The 15455-nt window shown below is 46.5% G+C and overlaps 1 protein-coding gene across 6 annotated transcripts in view; it reads left to right on the top strand.

Moving 5' to 3' along the window:
• The first annotated feature begins 516 nt into the window (after positions 1-516).
• Positions 517-15455, top strand: part of TAF4 (TATA-box binding protein associated factor 4) — a 79372-nt gene continuing 64433 nt past the window's right edge. For 5 of the 6 annotated variants that reach the window (XM_088674707.1, XM_060277332.2, XM_088674706.1 and 2 more), the window contains exons 1-2: positions 535-1000; positions 3129-4202. In XM_088674707.1, the coding sequence (XP_088530833.1) occupies positions 589-1000; positions 3129-4202 (1486 nt within the window). In that variant the 5' untranslated portion in view covers positions 535-588. Of the gene's footprint in view, positions 1001-3128; positions 4203-15455 lie in introns of all 6 variants that reach the window. The other variant, XM_035121950.3, reaches the window with a different exon arrangement.

Genomic DNA, 15455 nt, shown 5'->3' with positions numbered 1-15455 from the left:
GGGAGGGAGAAGAGCGGGAGCCGCCGCCGCCGCGGAACATGCAGCCATTTTGGGCTTCGCCAGACAAAGAACTGCGACGGCGGCTGCTCGCTTCTGAGGCGGCGGCGGCGGCTGTCAACAGTGCCGCCTCCGCCACGCTCGCAAACCCCTCTCCGCCAACCGCGCGCGCACCCGGCGCTCCTCCCTCCCTCTGCTCCCCCCAACCCTTTCGCTAGGCCGCCGCCGGGCCCGCCGCCGCCCGTCCCCTCACTAAGCACTCGCAGCCATTTGCCCGAGCTTTTATAGCGACCGGCCGTCCAATCCGGAGCCGGCGGAATCCCTCTCCGGCCGCTGATGAGATGCCTCGGCGGCCGGCCCGCCCCTCCCCTCTTTCCCCCCTCCCTCGCGCGCATGCCCAGTGCGGGAAGGCTGGGGCGGGAGGGGAGCTCGGTGTATGTGTAAAATGAGTGAGTGAGGGCGAGAGGGGAGGGGTGGCGAGCGCGAGGAGGGCGGGGGGAGGGAGGAGTGAGAGAGGAGGAGGGAGGAGGAGGGGGGCCGGCAGGCGGTCGGTCGGGCGGGAGCCTCTCACAGGAACCCTCCAAAAAAAAGATGGCGGCGGGCTCGGATCTGCTGGATGAGGTTTTCCTGAACCCTGATGTGGACGAGAAGGTGGTGAGCGACCTGGTGGGCTCCCTGGAGTCTCAGCTGGCGGCCTCGGGCCACCACCACCAGCACCACAGGGCGCAGGAGCCCCTCAGGGCCGCTGGGGGGCTGCTGGGGAACCATGTTGTGAGCAGCAGCAGCAGTAGCAGCAGCCCGAGCCCGAGCCCTGGAGGAGTAGGAGGAGGTGGCGGCGGAGGAGGAGGCGGAGGAGGCGGCGGCGGCAGCAGTGCTCACGTCCACACCGAGAGCCCCGGCAGCGGCACCGGCACCACCACCGGCGGAGGCAGCGGCAGCAGCGCCGCCGCCGCCACCAGCGCCGCCAAGATGGGACTCAGTGGCCCCGAGATCACCAAGCCAGGTAACCTGGCGAGGCGACGGGGGTGGGTGGGAGGGGGCTGCCCCCTTTCCTCAGGGGGCAGAGGGGGCTCCCCTTCTCCCCTCCCCCTGCCGCCCCCTTCCCCCTCCTGCTTCTCTCCCCCCCCCTAAACCGGGACTGCTGGCTCCCCTTCTTGGTCTTTTCTCTTTCCTTTTCCTCTTTCCCATTCTCTCTCTTCTCCATCTCTCTCCCCCCCCCCCAGTTGTTGTTATGTTAGGAATTGGAGTGTTCAAGGGGGTGGCTGGGTGGAGAGGGTCGGGGGCGAGGGAGGCCTTCCTAGAATGCCAACCTCTCACCCTCCAACCCCCCCTCCCCTCCCAGCAACATACTATTTTTGGCTGGGACTGGCCTCCCCTCCCCCCCTTCCTACTACATCTAGAGTGGAAATGGATTATTAAGGGGTTTTGTTGTGGTTGTATATGTGTGTATGTATGGCAGTTCTCCTCTTTAACACTGTCTCCACCCCCCTCCTTTTTAATTATGTCATCCCTTCCCCCCCACTTCAATCTCCTGGTAGCTGGGGTATTTGGGGTGCTCCTGATGGAACGGAAGCGGAGACACCTTGGTGTTTGACTTCTGCGCCTCCTCCCCTCCCCCCTACCCACTGCCTTGTCAAAGAAATAAGAAATTGTGTTGTTTACAGGGGAGATTCTCCCGCCCTCTCCCTCTGTATATATACTGTACAATGCTCTTCTGGAGCTGTCTGAATTCTTCCTTGCCCTCCCCACTCTCTGTAACCGAAGTGCAAGGGTTTTTGTGTTGGGGGGGGCATTGTTATTAATCATGACACCAGCTTCCCTTGAGAAGAGGAAGTGATGGGGGGACGTCAGGGTCAGGAACCCTTTTTAAATATACCTCTTTGCAAAGGCCGGTCTGTTTGGCTGCTTCTCCTTCCGTTGTCGTTGGGGGTTATACATCAACCTTTTGAGTCTCTTCTTTCTCCTTAAACAATATGCCAAGCTGTGTGGTTTGCTTCAAATCTGAGTACAAGCCCCTCTTGCCTGTGGGGTTGGGAGAGATGACAGCCCATCTGTGAATGTTTTCCCCTTAATAGCAAGACAGTGGACTGTGAGGGGTATCATAACATTTGGTCCTGTCTTTCATTGCATGGCTAGAGGAGCATTGTAAGGGAAAGAAAACAGTGCTTCTCTCCCCTTCCACCACCATGATTTACACTCCCCTCCCCCTCTATATATTTTTCCCTCGCTTTTGTGTGACTGAAATATTACAGGGATGCTGTTGCACGTAGGACTCCAGGTTAGTAAAGGGGGATCTTGGAGGAAGAACCCTCCGGTAGCCCTGATTTGTGTGACGTTATCTATCTGATTACAGTCCTCCTACTTGGGTCTTCTAAATATGGGGCCTGTAAAGTCAGGGATGGTGTAACACATAATGCCAGACTTTGCTAGGGACAGTGGGTTTTCTGGGTGCAAAAGAAGCATCTTTGCTAGTATTTGTTTTTCTTTGTAGGAGCAGCAATCAAAGCAGCAGGGTTTAATGTGTGTATGTTTAAGAGGGAGGGTGAAATCCTCTAACACTGCCTTGCAACCTCTTGCCTTCTATCATCTCTCTGACAGCTGCTGTTCAGTCCCACTTTTCCACGTTGTTCCATTCAACAGGAAACATTTAGCCACTAGGTTTTCCTATAGCAGACAAGGGGATTGTACGGAGGGGGTTGAAGCTTCTGGGCTGCCCCCTATTTACTTTTCTCTTTTTTTCTCCCTGCAACTGCTAGAGCAGGCTTGCATAAAGTATTATCAAACACAGTGCTATAGTGAAAGGAGGAAAAGGAAACACATAATCAATCCCCTTAGGAGCTGATTTCTTATTGTGTGTGTCATATATATATATGGCTTTGGTTAATTATTAAGTGTACCGTTTGTGGGGGGATGGGAACAGTGAGATGATTTTTTTATTTTCCACTCTGGAAATATTTTCACCTTTTTCATGTCATTCAATATAGACAGTTTAAGACAAAGGAGAAGAGTCCCACTGTTTTAGCAGAGTTTGGCAGATGTTTTCTACTTGGCTTCTCTAGTCAAAAGACTTCTTGGCTTCTCTCTTATTTTTGTGCGTTCTTGTCATTTAATCGCCTTTGTTTTATTTGCAGGAGCTGTTGGAGTGCAAGGGAGTGTTATCAATCATAACGCCAGGTCCCAGGGTTCTACTTTGGATGGGGCCACCACAACCAGCACCAGCACCACTGCACCTGTGCAAGGTGGATCTGAAGCTGCTGTCACCCCAGGAACCCTTAGCCAGGGTAAATCAGTGGTAATCAGCACCATGGCAACAGCTTTATCTACCCGGAATGGTAAAATTGGGACCACGACAGTGCAGACCTTGAATGGGAGTAACGTAGTGATGAATTCTCACGCTGCTTTCTCGGCCACGCCTGTAACGGCAAACCCTACCGTAATCCCTGCTGTCACCCCTCTTGTTAACAATGGACCTGGAAATGTGGGGAAAGTCAGTACCGTTAACGCCGTCTTGCCATCCGCTTCAAATACCGTCATCCAGACTTCTTTCCTTGGCACTGGGGTGTCCTCCGCCTCTTCGCCCTCCCCAACGGTGATCTCCTCACAGCAGCCCCCAAGTATTGGAGCTGGGGGACCAACTGTAGCATTGGTGAGGCCACCCATTCACACAGCAGGACCCTCCGTGGCTGCAGCCACCCAGAACGGGAGCAATACTGTGATCAATTCGACCATCAACGTGGGGAGTTTTCCTCCTGCGGCTGTCGCTGCAGCCACCGTGGGGTCTGGTGTTTCCCTCCAGACCACCCTCGTGAACAGCCAGCCAGGTTCTGGGGTACCGGCTGCACCCGCCACACAGGTCATCAAATCGGAGTCTCCTAAAACTATTGTGCAGACGGTAACTCAACAGCAGACTCTGGCTGCTGGTGGCCAGCCCAGTACTACAGGGGGTAATATGATTATCGGGCAAACTATGCAAGCTGGCCTGCCCAACGTGGCCCCTAATCCTGGTGGGGTACCTCCTGCGCCTCCAGGCACCCCCACAGGCCTGGCTAAGGGTGCTACCAATACAGTAGCGCAGAGCCTACCAAGGACTCCGACGGCAACTACAAGTGGAATCAGAGCAACTTTGACTCCCACTGTTTTAGCACCTCGTCTGCCTCAGCCTCCTCAGAATCCAACAAATATTCAGAACTTTCAGTTGCCACCAGGTAAGGAAAGGCTTGAAGGAGTTTCCCCTCTCTCTTTTTCTGCGCTATTGGTGCCTATTGCTTAAAATGAAGCAAATGTTCCGGATTTTACTGTAAATGCAGGGTTGGACAGCTTGTTCTGTGAAGGTCTCGTTGGACATTGAGTTACATGTGTTCTGTTCTGCATATTCCAATTAGTTGTAATTGGCATTATGCAGGTAGCTGTTCAGGAACCAGTTGATGGACATTTTGCAGCATCTGTAAATTTGATATTGTTCTGGGTAGATTGCTCTGCTCTGATTGTATCTAGTCTGTTAGCAGCTTTTCCTTCAGGCATTCCTCTGCAACCATGAGGGCTAGAAACACAACTTTGCTAAAAGAAGCAAAATCTGAGATTCTTTGGATTCCAGTAGAAGCCTTATGAGTTGAACAGCTTTAAATCATATTGATGTTTTCCCCAGAGTAGTACATTGCATCCACATTGAGTGTGGTGTTTCAAGTGACCAGAGCATGCTGGTATTGAACCCTAGGAGAGAATGCACTGCTAGGTAAATTTTTACTTGAGTGTTAAGTGAGCAAAGCAGTAAACCTGCAGTACAGCAAAGTGCTTTACTACTGTGCCAAGCAAAGGAGATATGTCCTAGCATCCTCCTACTTCTTCTCCTCTGTTTCAGCCTGCCACTGCTGTCACAGAAGCAGCAAAAAGCAAGTACAATTTGGGAGCAGATCTGCTTTCTTTTTTCTCTTGATTAAAATGACACAAAAAATGCTGCGCTTATGGCCCTTGATGGTTTTTAAAACTGGCATGTCTGGAACAGCATTCCAGCCTCATTCTGTCCTCACATCACCCTGTTGTGGGTAGTGCTGAAGCACATGTAGTAGCTAAGATCATGTTTTAGTACTAAGAGGCAACGTGGGATGGAGCTTCTCTAGTCCAAGACCTAATACAAGGCTGGGTTAATTTGATTCTGCTTTTCCTTCCTTATGATCCCAAAGTAGTATATCCTAAGGCTTCAATACCTTCAGTTTGTGACTTTAATTGAGATGTTTTAAATAATTAGTAAAAATTGTGTGTCTAGCTTTCTCTTCTTACTGAGTATTACATGGGCAACATTCTCTTACAGATGTTGCCAGCCTTTCACAGTGATGCACCTTCCCCCTGACATTCTTTTGTGGTGTTGAAATATGACAGCAGTAATCTGAACTGGCTGTTTCAGACCTTTACACCTGCCAATTCCACCTGAATTCTACATGCCTATGAGGATATGCAGCTCTAATTGACACTTATAGTTGAATATTAGTATTCCCCCCACCCAAGTATTTCTTATTGCAAGGTGGCATTGCTACTGCACAAAGCACATCTAATTATTATTTTTCTTATTGCTACCTAATGAAATCAATGTGGCGCATGTGTTCTGTGTGCTTCATTTCAGTGGATCTCTGAGTAGCAAAGCCAGTATGTTGGTTGAAACATACTTGGCGATCTGCTTAGATTGATATGTTTATTGCATAAGAGAGACCAGCGGCCCTATTATATTGCTGTACTGTACTTTTCTTCTACAGTAGCATTTTGTATGCAGCAGCTGATGCTCTTGCTCAGTTCACTGATGGCTGCCTGTTAGATCCTCTATAGAGGCTGGCTAGATATTCAGAAAACTTAGGGTATTTGCATTGGACAGAAAGATACTGCATAGTAAGCTTAATTATGTCCACGGTTCAAGGCAGTCTTGAACTGTGCAAGAAAGCTTTCCACACCATGTAATTGCTGTTCTTCATTGCATTCTTAATTTGAAAGGGGGTGGGGGTAGTATTCACCCTGCCTCTCCAAAAATTCTGTCTTCATTTTCTTTCACGTTATAAATGGCTTGTATAGAACAAGGGTGCTCAGCTGCTAAAAGAAGCAAAGTTCCATTCTGATAACAGAATTGCCGGGGTACAGTTTAGAAGGTAGGGAACATAGGAAGCTGCCTTGTACAAAGTCAGACCATTGGTCCATCTAGCTGAGGGTGGTCTACACTGACTGGCAGCAGCTCCGGGATTTCAGACAGGTGACGCTTGCAGCCCTACCTAGAGATTCAGGGGATCAATCCTGGGATATTCTGTGTGTGAAGGAGACACTGTAGCATGGTGCTATGGCCTGTCCCTGTTCCAGGCCTCCCAGTCAATGTGTTCCAGACCAAATATATCCCTATATTTCTGGCCCAACACAAAAACCTGGGCCTTTGTATTGGAGATGAACAATGCATCATGAATGTATTGATTTTACTGCCACAAGATGTGGAGAGGGCCACTAGCTTTCATAAGGCATAGATATACACAGGTTTTAGCCATGTGGTTCTGAATCTATATTCATTTTCATTTGTTTTACCTAGCCACTTTGATTAGTGCCTTTCAGAGGGGGAAAGCGAGATTTTTTTGGCACTGTGTAAATTTAAAAAACGGGACAAGAAACGGGGGGGGGGGACTGCTATCTTCATGCCCAGCTCTGGGGGTGGGATCTAACTGACCACTGTTGGAAACAGATTGCTAGACTAAGTGGACCTTGGTGTGATCCACCTGTGCTACTATTATGTTCTCATGCATGCCAAAGGCACAAACCCATTTTTCCTAAAAAGAGGGTGACTCTTTGAACATCATTTCATTTGATGTCATTTTCCTAGTTAGTAGGAGTTACAAACATATTGCAACAAATGCCCTCAAAACACAACAGCTTTTTCTGCACCGAAATCTTCAAGGGCAGGCCTTTGAAGCTTTGCTGAGGACTTTGCTGCCACTCTTTTCAGTTGCCTATTGAAATGTGAAAAGCTGCCCCTGTGGGGCTAGTAGTGCTGCAGAAAGAAGATCTTATCTAAAAACAACTTGTGAATGACCACGTGTACCTTTTCGATACATTCGTTTTGCGATTTTTAAAAGGCTGTCCATTTGCAAAAAATACACGTGCTCCAGATCATGACAAGTGTGGCTTGCTCTCTAGAAGATTTGGACTTGAGGGATGGCATTCAATTTCATTGTACAATGACAATAAAGTATCTATCTGTCTACAGCAAAATCCAAAATCCACGCCTGTCTTGTGGGAGGAAAATTACTACTTCAGTTCTATGCACCTTTACTTGGATGTAAGTTCCAGTGTACTCATTGGGTTTACTGCTGTATAAACACCCACAGGATCAGGGTGCAAATCACTCAGATGCAATTCTTATACTGTACTCATAATTTTTATAGTGTAAAAAAAATACTTTGTACGCATACCGTACAAAGACGCAGTCAGTTTTATTGCTTAAATTATTTACAATATTTAATCATCACTTTTTAATGAAAATGCCCAAAGTGACATATAACCAAAGATTAGTATACAATACACAAGCACTTAAAAAGATAGAACCATTAAAAAGTTGCAATAAAACACAATTGCTGCTAAAAGTCAGATGGAATTAAGACACCAAAATGTTTTTCAGCAACTGCCAGGAAGCATATTACGCACCCCTCCCCCCACTCTGCTAAGCAAGAAGACCCTGAAGTTTGGGGGCTTGCCCATAGCTCAGTGTCAGAGGGCATATGCTTTTCATGCCCAAGGTCCCAGGTTAAATTCTTTGTACTAACAGTTAAAAGATCTCAGGTGGAAGGGCTTTGAGTTTAGAATAAGGTTACCAGATGTCCCCATTTCCCGGGGACAGTCCCCTTACAAAATCTATTGAAGTTGAAAAGTGTCCCCTGATTTATTGAAAAAAAATCTGCTAACCTTAGTTTAGAAACTAATGTCTGAATTGGGTAATGGTGTTTATTCTTCTTTTGTGCTTGTGCATGTGCAATCATGAAGGGGAATCCTGTTGTTCTTTAGGACCATAAGAGCTGATTTATTGAGAGAGAGGGGGGGGTATGTAATGCAAGTTGCATTATCAAGAGGCTATAGCAAGTTTGCTCTCAGGTAGAGGAATATTCAGTATTTTATATATTTATTTGTTGCATTTAAATCCCGCCTTTTCTCCAAGGAGCTCAAGGTGGTGTACTCTGTCCTTGTTTAATCGCCATAACAGCCCTGTGAGGTAGGTGAGGCTGAGAGGCAATGACTGGCCCAAGGCCAATCAGCAAGCAGTGTTAGAAACTCAGATATATCAGCTAGGCTCCAAATAACCCTTAAACCAAGGTTACGGTTTCCTAAGATGGCTCTAAAGTCGTATTTTTCAAATGATGGACTGACTGTGATTGATTGATTATCTGTTAAACATCTAGCTAGTTCAGATGACAACCTTGAGGTAGGTTAAGTGCTTTGATCCAGGGACAGTCCACGTATATATTGGCCTATTCCTGCCTCTTTTTTCTTAATAGTGATAGCTGCTGCTCAGGCTGCACAGAAAAAAGCATTTTGGTTTCTGAAATTCCAAAAAGGAAGGGAAAAAGTCGGTGCGTCCTATGGAGTGAATGCGTGAGCCAGAGCTGCGCGCAGCGGGAAACCAGCTCTCGGGCTGATTCCGTGACAGCGAGAGAGGAGAGACGGAAGGGAGCCCCTTCCGCCTCTCCTCCCAGCTTCCATCCTTCCTTCCATCCTTCCTCCCCCCCCCTTCCTTCCCTCCCTCCCTCATTCAACTTGAAAAAAATATGGGGGGGGGCAGGTAAGCCTCACCTCACATACCGTATCAGCCTTTCTCAACCTGTGGGTCCCCAGATGTTGTTGAACCACAACTCCCATTGCCCCTAGCTAGCAAGGCCAGAGCTCAGGGATGATGGGAGTTGTAGTCCAACAACATCTGGGGACCCACAGGTTGAGAACTGCTGCAATTGATCTCAAGACAAAATGCATGCACACTATATGAATAACAATGCCCATCAGCATGGGGCGGGGGACACACAACTTCCTCAAATATTTAATGGGGGGGGGCAAAGGCACCTAGGCCTCTTGGAGTTGGCTGCTATGCCTAGGACAATTCAAGAAAGCATTTTTTTCTTGTTTTCCTCTAAAAACTAGGTGCGTCCTATGGTCAGGTGCGTCTTATGGAGCGAAAAATACGGTACAGTGGTACCTCGGTTTATGAACACAATTGGTTCCGGAAGTCTGTTCATAAACTGAAGCGAACTTTCGCATTGAAAGTAATGGAAAGTGGATTAATCCGTTCCAGACGGGTCCGCGGAGTACTCAACCTGAAGCGTACTTAACCCGAAGCATGGGTGTAATTGATTCCGGAAGTCTGTTCATAAACTGAAGCGAACTTTCCCATTGAAAGTAATGGAAAGTGAATTAATCCGTTCCAGATGGGTCCGCGGTGTTCGTAAACCGAAAATTCGTAAACCGAAGTGTTCATAAACCGAGGTTCCACTATATTTGTGTGTGAAAACACTCCCGATCCAATGATCCCAAGGCATGCACCTCCAGATGGTGGAGATGTCAGGCACCATCCTGGCACGTGGGCATTTTCACTTGGTTGCAAGTGGTTGATAGCCAGGTGCAGAACACGCCTGGCTAATTTGGAACACTGCAAGTGAGAATTTGAACCCAGGTCTCGCATGTCCTAGTCTGATGCTCTGCTACTATTATAACATACTGGCTCTGACACATCCTCTGACATTGCAGTTTAGTGTGCTGAAAACAGGATTCCTCAGCCAGGTGCTCCTTTGATGTTTTGGACTACAATTCCCATCAGCCCCAGCCAGCATGGTGAGTGGAGTTGTGGTCCAAATCCTTGGGAGGGGTACCAGGTTGAGGATGGCTAGCTTGAAATCATAAATGGCATTTTTGATATGTGCATATTACCAGGCAGAGAGGCCCCCTTTAATGAGAACATGAATTATTACTAAGTTCCATATTGTGAAGCACCTGCTCCCAAAGAAGGCACTGAAAATCTAGCTGGAGTGGGATTCAGAAAAGGGAAAAATGTAGCTGTTTTGCCTACTTGCCTACTACAACGTGCTTGCTAAGTGTAGCAGTGCTCATTGATGTGGGAGATGTGGGCCCAGAGCTACTTGGAGCTGAGCATTGCAGGGTAGGTAGCACACTTCTTTGTCCCAAATGGAACAGGTACTTAAACACCCTGAAGAAATGATAGACTAGGAAAACAACAGTGCTGAGAACTTTTTTCACTAGTTGTCCAGAAAAGCTGCACACTTAGGGTTCATTCACCCCCCCCCCCAAAAAAATGGAGTGAAATTTGCGGGGGAGTAAAAAGCTTGAGATTGGGCAGTGGGAACGTCAAGCTAAGGAATACTAGCTACTAAGCATCAATAAATCTAAAATGCAAATTGGTAGCTATTTCTGGAGGCTAGAAATTTTAAACTCCTGGAATACTATCCCTAGAATAGATCCAGGTAGACAGAGATAAATCATACATATATAGAATAGCTCGTTTGTTTTCAAATGGCACCTCCCCTTTTGCTTGGAAAGATTCCCTCCCCACCCCCCACCCCCCAAAACACCTTTAAGTATTTTTATCTTTGCTACATCTTGAACTGTTGGATAGAATAGGCTTGTAGCTCAGATATTGTTTTCTTGGCGAGGTTGGGAGGTTTCATTTTGCTTTATATGGTACCTAACTGGTCATGAGATCAGAGCTGTCAGTTAGTGTGTGGTTTGTTTGAAGTCTCTCCTGGACCAGATAATTTAGCTGATTGGCTCATGTTATTTGCGTTTTGATTTATCAGAGCCTGGTGTGAAGTCTTGTTTCTTGTATATTGTGCGGTACACAATGTGGGTTCTGGGTTAATATTTGGAGTGGGAGGGATGGCTCTGTTTTGCAGATGAATTTTTATTTAATTCTGACTCTTGTAGGGGGTTGGACTTTCATACTTTGCTGAGTTTTTGTGAAGTGCAAAACTGCAAGATACTTGGGGTGGCACATGATACTGTAAATCTCTGGAGCTTCTGCATAATGCCTCACTTATGCATGATACAGCCATAAATCTGCACAAAGCAGTGTTAAGGTTTTCTTTCTGAAAAAGCTGCCACTCACTTCTAGGGCTGTCTTTTGAGCGTCCTCTAGTCTCTTCTGAGAGTACAATAAATTTAGGGACTTAAGTTCATTATTAACATAACAACTAACATTGCACATATTCCACTGAAGAAAGTGTTTCTTGAACTTCTTGAAGTAGCAAGAAATTCTGAAGGATTGGACCCTGAAATATTTTAACATGGGTCAATGAAGTTAGCAGAATGTTTATTTGCTCATTTTTATCGGGAGCGCTCATCTTTTACAGTAGTTGCTCCATGCAATTATATTTTCGTATAAAAGTAGGCCCTAAAAATATCCCATTTTCTGTCCCCATTTATCACCATGCCCTTGCCTCCTCCAATACTTATCAGACCTAGGCCTCATTTAAAAGTGATGTCCAAAGTAATAATGCAATCAGGGCACCAGCTGCTATGTGTGCAGATTTGGCCTACAGGTGTGATTCCTGTCCGGATTGTGGATTCCTCTTGTGCTAGCACAGTGTATGTGTAGGCAAGGATGTGAAGATCAAACCCCACATTTCTTCCACGAAGCCTTTGACTCTTAGCCCATATTTAACCCCCAGTTGAAATAATACCTAAGTACATCTAATTGAATTTGTAGGTATTAATTTCTGTTTATTTCCTCTCTGTACTTCCCTTTTCTCTGTAGTCTTCATCACTGCCAACACTGTAAGCTATATAGTTTCAAATTTGCCGTTTCCTCCTATTTATTCTGTAAAACATTGTTTGTGACTGTATATTATTATTAGCAGTCATGCTCTTCCCCGCCCCCATAACGAATTAACAATCTTTAGCTCTTTTCTCCAAAAGAATTGGGGTTAGTTTTTAATATCAAATGTACAGAGAGATTAAGTGCCTGGTCTCTTGGGCTGCAAGAGGTTTCATGCTATGGTCTAGCAGTTGTTAATATTTTAATCAACTCAGTGAAGCGTTGGCTCCTAAAAATTTCAGAGTGGCTGCTAGGTATTTGTGAGGGACAGGGGATACCGGGAGGTCCCTCCCATCTTAAGTTCCAGCCCATCCCCAAGCGCTGGGGAAAGCAGGGAGAGTTCCGCCTCCAGCGGAGAATCAGGAAGTGGTGTCCGAGGCTCAGGCAAGGTAGCGGAGCCATTGACCAAGGTGGGACAGGAAGGGGGGAGCAAGGGGGGAAGGCCAGTCCCGCTGACCCCGGAATTGCGCAAGAAACGTCGGGGGAAGAGGCTGGGTCTCCCCAAGCTTCTTTGCTGGAGGAAAACGCGCCAACCTCCATTCGGAGGTACTGAAACCTGACAGACAACATGTATATAGATCGCTCTGAGCACTGTAAATAATCAGCACTTAATAAAAGCCTGAAAGGACTATGCTGTGAGGAGTCGTTACTCTAGAGTAGCCGCATAAGCATCTCTGACAGTATTGAAAATATGTTTTCGGCCCCGAACAAAGAATGATTGTGAATATAATGTCTTTGGGGAGTTAGAGAAGAAAAGATTGTTAAAAGATTTGTCAGGTTACACCAAGTAGAAACCCATTGTCTCATTTAGATGGCTTAAGTTGCATGGTGGAGTTCTAATGCACAAAAGGTATCGTGTTAAACAATGGTCCCAAACTGGAACATGCAAGACAAAGTTCAGACTTTTTGTGGGAGAGGATTCTATGTAAACTGGACACTTTCTATGGCTTCCTCAGCAGCAGCCCCCCCCCCCCCCAGCCAGGTCTTCCAACTGTCCTTGCCTCAACTGAATCACCAAACTGCTTCCACAGATTCTTTGATGTAAAGAGCAATTTGTGTGTGCTTGGTATGTCGAGGGAAGCTATGAATATGGGCAGGGTAGTTATACAGTATTTTGTTTCTAGCAAAATGTAAGCAGCATCTCACTTGGTAAACCTTTTTAGTGGTTTCTCTTACACTCATTGCTCCCCACTCCCCAAGTCTTGGCACTTCCCTGAGAAATTAGATGATTGCTCCAGTACTGCATGTTATTTCTTGGATGCTGTACTTAACATGTGCTTATGGTTGACGCTGCCCCGATTGCTGTTCATGCTATTCCTGGGTCACATGGAGGCTTCTGACCACATGGTTCTTTCTAATGGCATGTTAAGCAATACACGGGTGAGAATCTTTGCACACACTGGACTCTGCATGGGAGCAACCATTGAAGAGATGCTGATCATGGTGGTACCGTGCAGGAATGCATAAAGGGAGACTAAGGTACCCCTGCTGCATTTGTCTCTTGTTAGTAGGAAGTCTACGACATACTAGTGGTTGAATTAAATGAGAACATGCAGGCCGACAGCTGCCTGCCTCTAGCCCAGGCATCCCCAAACTTCGGCCCTCCAGATGTTTTGGACTACAATTCCCATCTTCCTCAACCACTGGTCCTGTTAGCGAGGGATCATGGGAGTTGTAGGCCAAAACATCTGGAGGGCCGCAGTTTAGGGATGCCTGCTCTAGCCTAAAGAGGGATCTGCAAGAAACACTTTGAGGTCGAATGTGAAAGGTGTGGATCAAACAAGAGTGTGTGTGTGGGGGGGATAGCAGCAATTTTCTTGACTCTATACTGAAGGGTTTAATTTTATACCATAGCTCATTGATTTCTGAAATGATTGAGGCATGGTAATGTTTAAAGTGTAGCATGTTGGGTTTTGAAATTATTCCTATGATGCATGTTATTGGATCAGTTGTCTTGGATGGAATGAGTGATGAGATGTCAAGTTGCATAGAACTCTTGCTTTTCTGATGCACAGGAATAAGTTGCTGTTCAGCTTCAAAAAAAGTGTGTCCCAGACAAGCAGTATAAAAGCTATTACCGTAGAACCTCTTTGAATCCTATTAGTTTTTCTGTGGGTACCATGCAGCAGTCATGCTTATAATTGCCATGTTTGGTTTGGTTGGTTAGCAAGCTGATACTCTAATCCCACATTTTCCTCAAAAGAGTTCAGAGTGGCATAGGTGATCTTCCCAAATCTGGCGAACCAGAGCAGCGCACAGAAACGGCCTGTACCTTCCCGCCGGAGCAGTCCCTATTTATCTACTTGCACTTTGATGTGCTTTCGAACTGCTAGGTGGGCAGGAGCTGGGACCGAGCAACGGGAGCTCACCCCGTTGCAGGGATTTGAACCGCCGACATTCTGATCAGCAAGCCCTAGACTCTGTGGTTTAACCCACAGCGCCAACTGGGTCCTTGCCAAACATTAGACTTTGCAAATCATTTGTATGATTGGATGTGTCAAGTTTTAGACATATTGCCCATATCATAAGCTGTATTTGTTTAAGTGGGGCATAAATGGGAGGGCAGGAGAGAACCCTACCTGAGTAAAAATAAAATAAAATAGTGAGGTGTGGAAGGATTCAGAATGGCTTTGATGTGGCATAGGTGATCTTCCCTTTTAATCTTCACAACAGCCCTGTGAGGTAGTTCAGGTGCAGAGAGTGACTGACCCTATGCCATTCAGAGTTTGGTGGTTGAGTAGGGATTTGAGATTTGGTACCTTCCCAGTCTGAGTCTGACGCTCTAACCACTGTGTGACACTGGCTCCCATCTGTGAGAAAGCAGCTTTCTTATGTATTGGTGTGTAGTAGTAAGGAAACTTGTGAGCTTCTTTGAAACATCTGAGGCATAACTAGAGTGTTTAAGAAATTTTCCCCAAAAATACAGTTGCCCCATAGCACCTATAGAAGCTTGTAAGAAGAGAGGAGATAGATATGAATGAGGAAAGTGGGCTGAAATCACTTGTTGACATGTGATGTTAGGCCTGAGTTTTGCCACCTTCTATGCACACACTTGGCTTCACTATTTGGAGTTTGTATCCTCCACTTAAAAAAGCAAAGCAAAGCAAAGCAAATTGAGGTATTACATTGTTGTTTCTAGAGGCCTGGACATGCAAATACACAAATTTACAAGCCAATCATTACCTCAACAATATCGGGACTAGCATCCTTGTTGTGAGTTTCCCACCTGCTGGTTATATCCTGAGGCAAAACTCAGTTGTGAGTTTGAGACCATTATGCAAGGAATTTTCCCAGTTCTGATCCACACTAGGAGTGACCATCAATAGGGGCAGGGAAAAATCAAAAGGTGTGAAATCTGCTTAATGAAGATTCATCTTGTATCAGGTCCCCCCCCCAATTTCTACGGTAGGTTCTAAGTAACCCTTAGCTCTTCTGGAAGGAATTTATATACCAAGGGGGAACAACTTTTCCAGCATTCAGGCATCTCAGAATTGTGCCTTAAGATGATTGCAATTTGAGTATTTGCCAAACATTAAAGGTAAAGGGGCCCCTGACCATCAGGTCCAGTTGTGTCCAACTCTGGGGTTGCGGTGCTCATCTCGCTCAATAGGCCAAGAGAGCCAGCGTT

The sequence above is a fragment of the Zootoca vivipara genome, chromosome 7 (genome assembly GCF_965207765.1).
Source record: "Zootoca vivipara chromosome 7, rZooViv2.hap1.1, whole genome shotgun sequence".
Taxonomy (NCBI): Eukaryota; Metazoa; Chordata; class Lepidosauria; order Squamata; family Lacertidae; genus Zootoca; species Zootoca vivipara.
The sequence above is the reverse complement of the archived record's forward strand: the minus strand, read 5'-3'. Positions and strand labels throughout refer to the sequence as shown.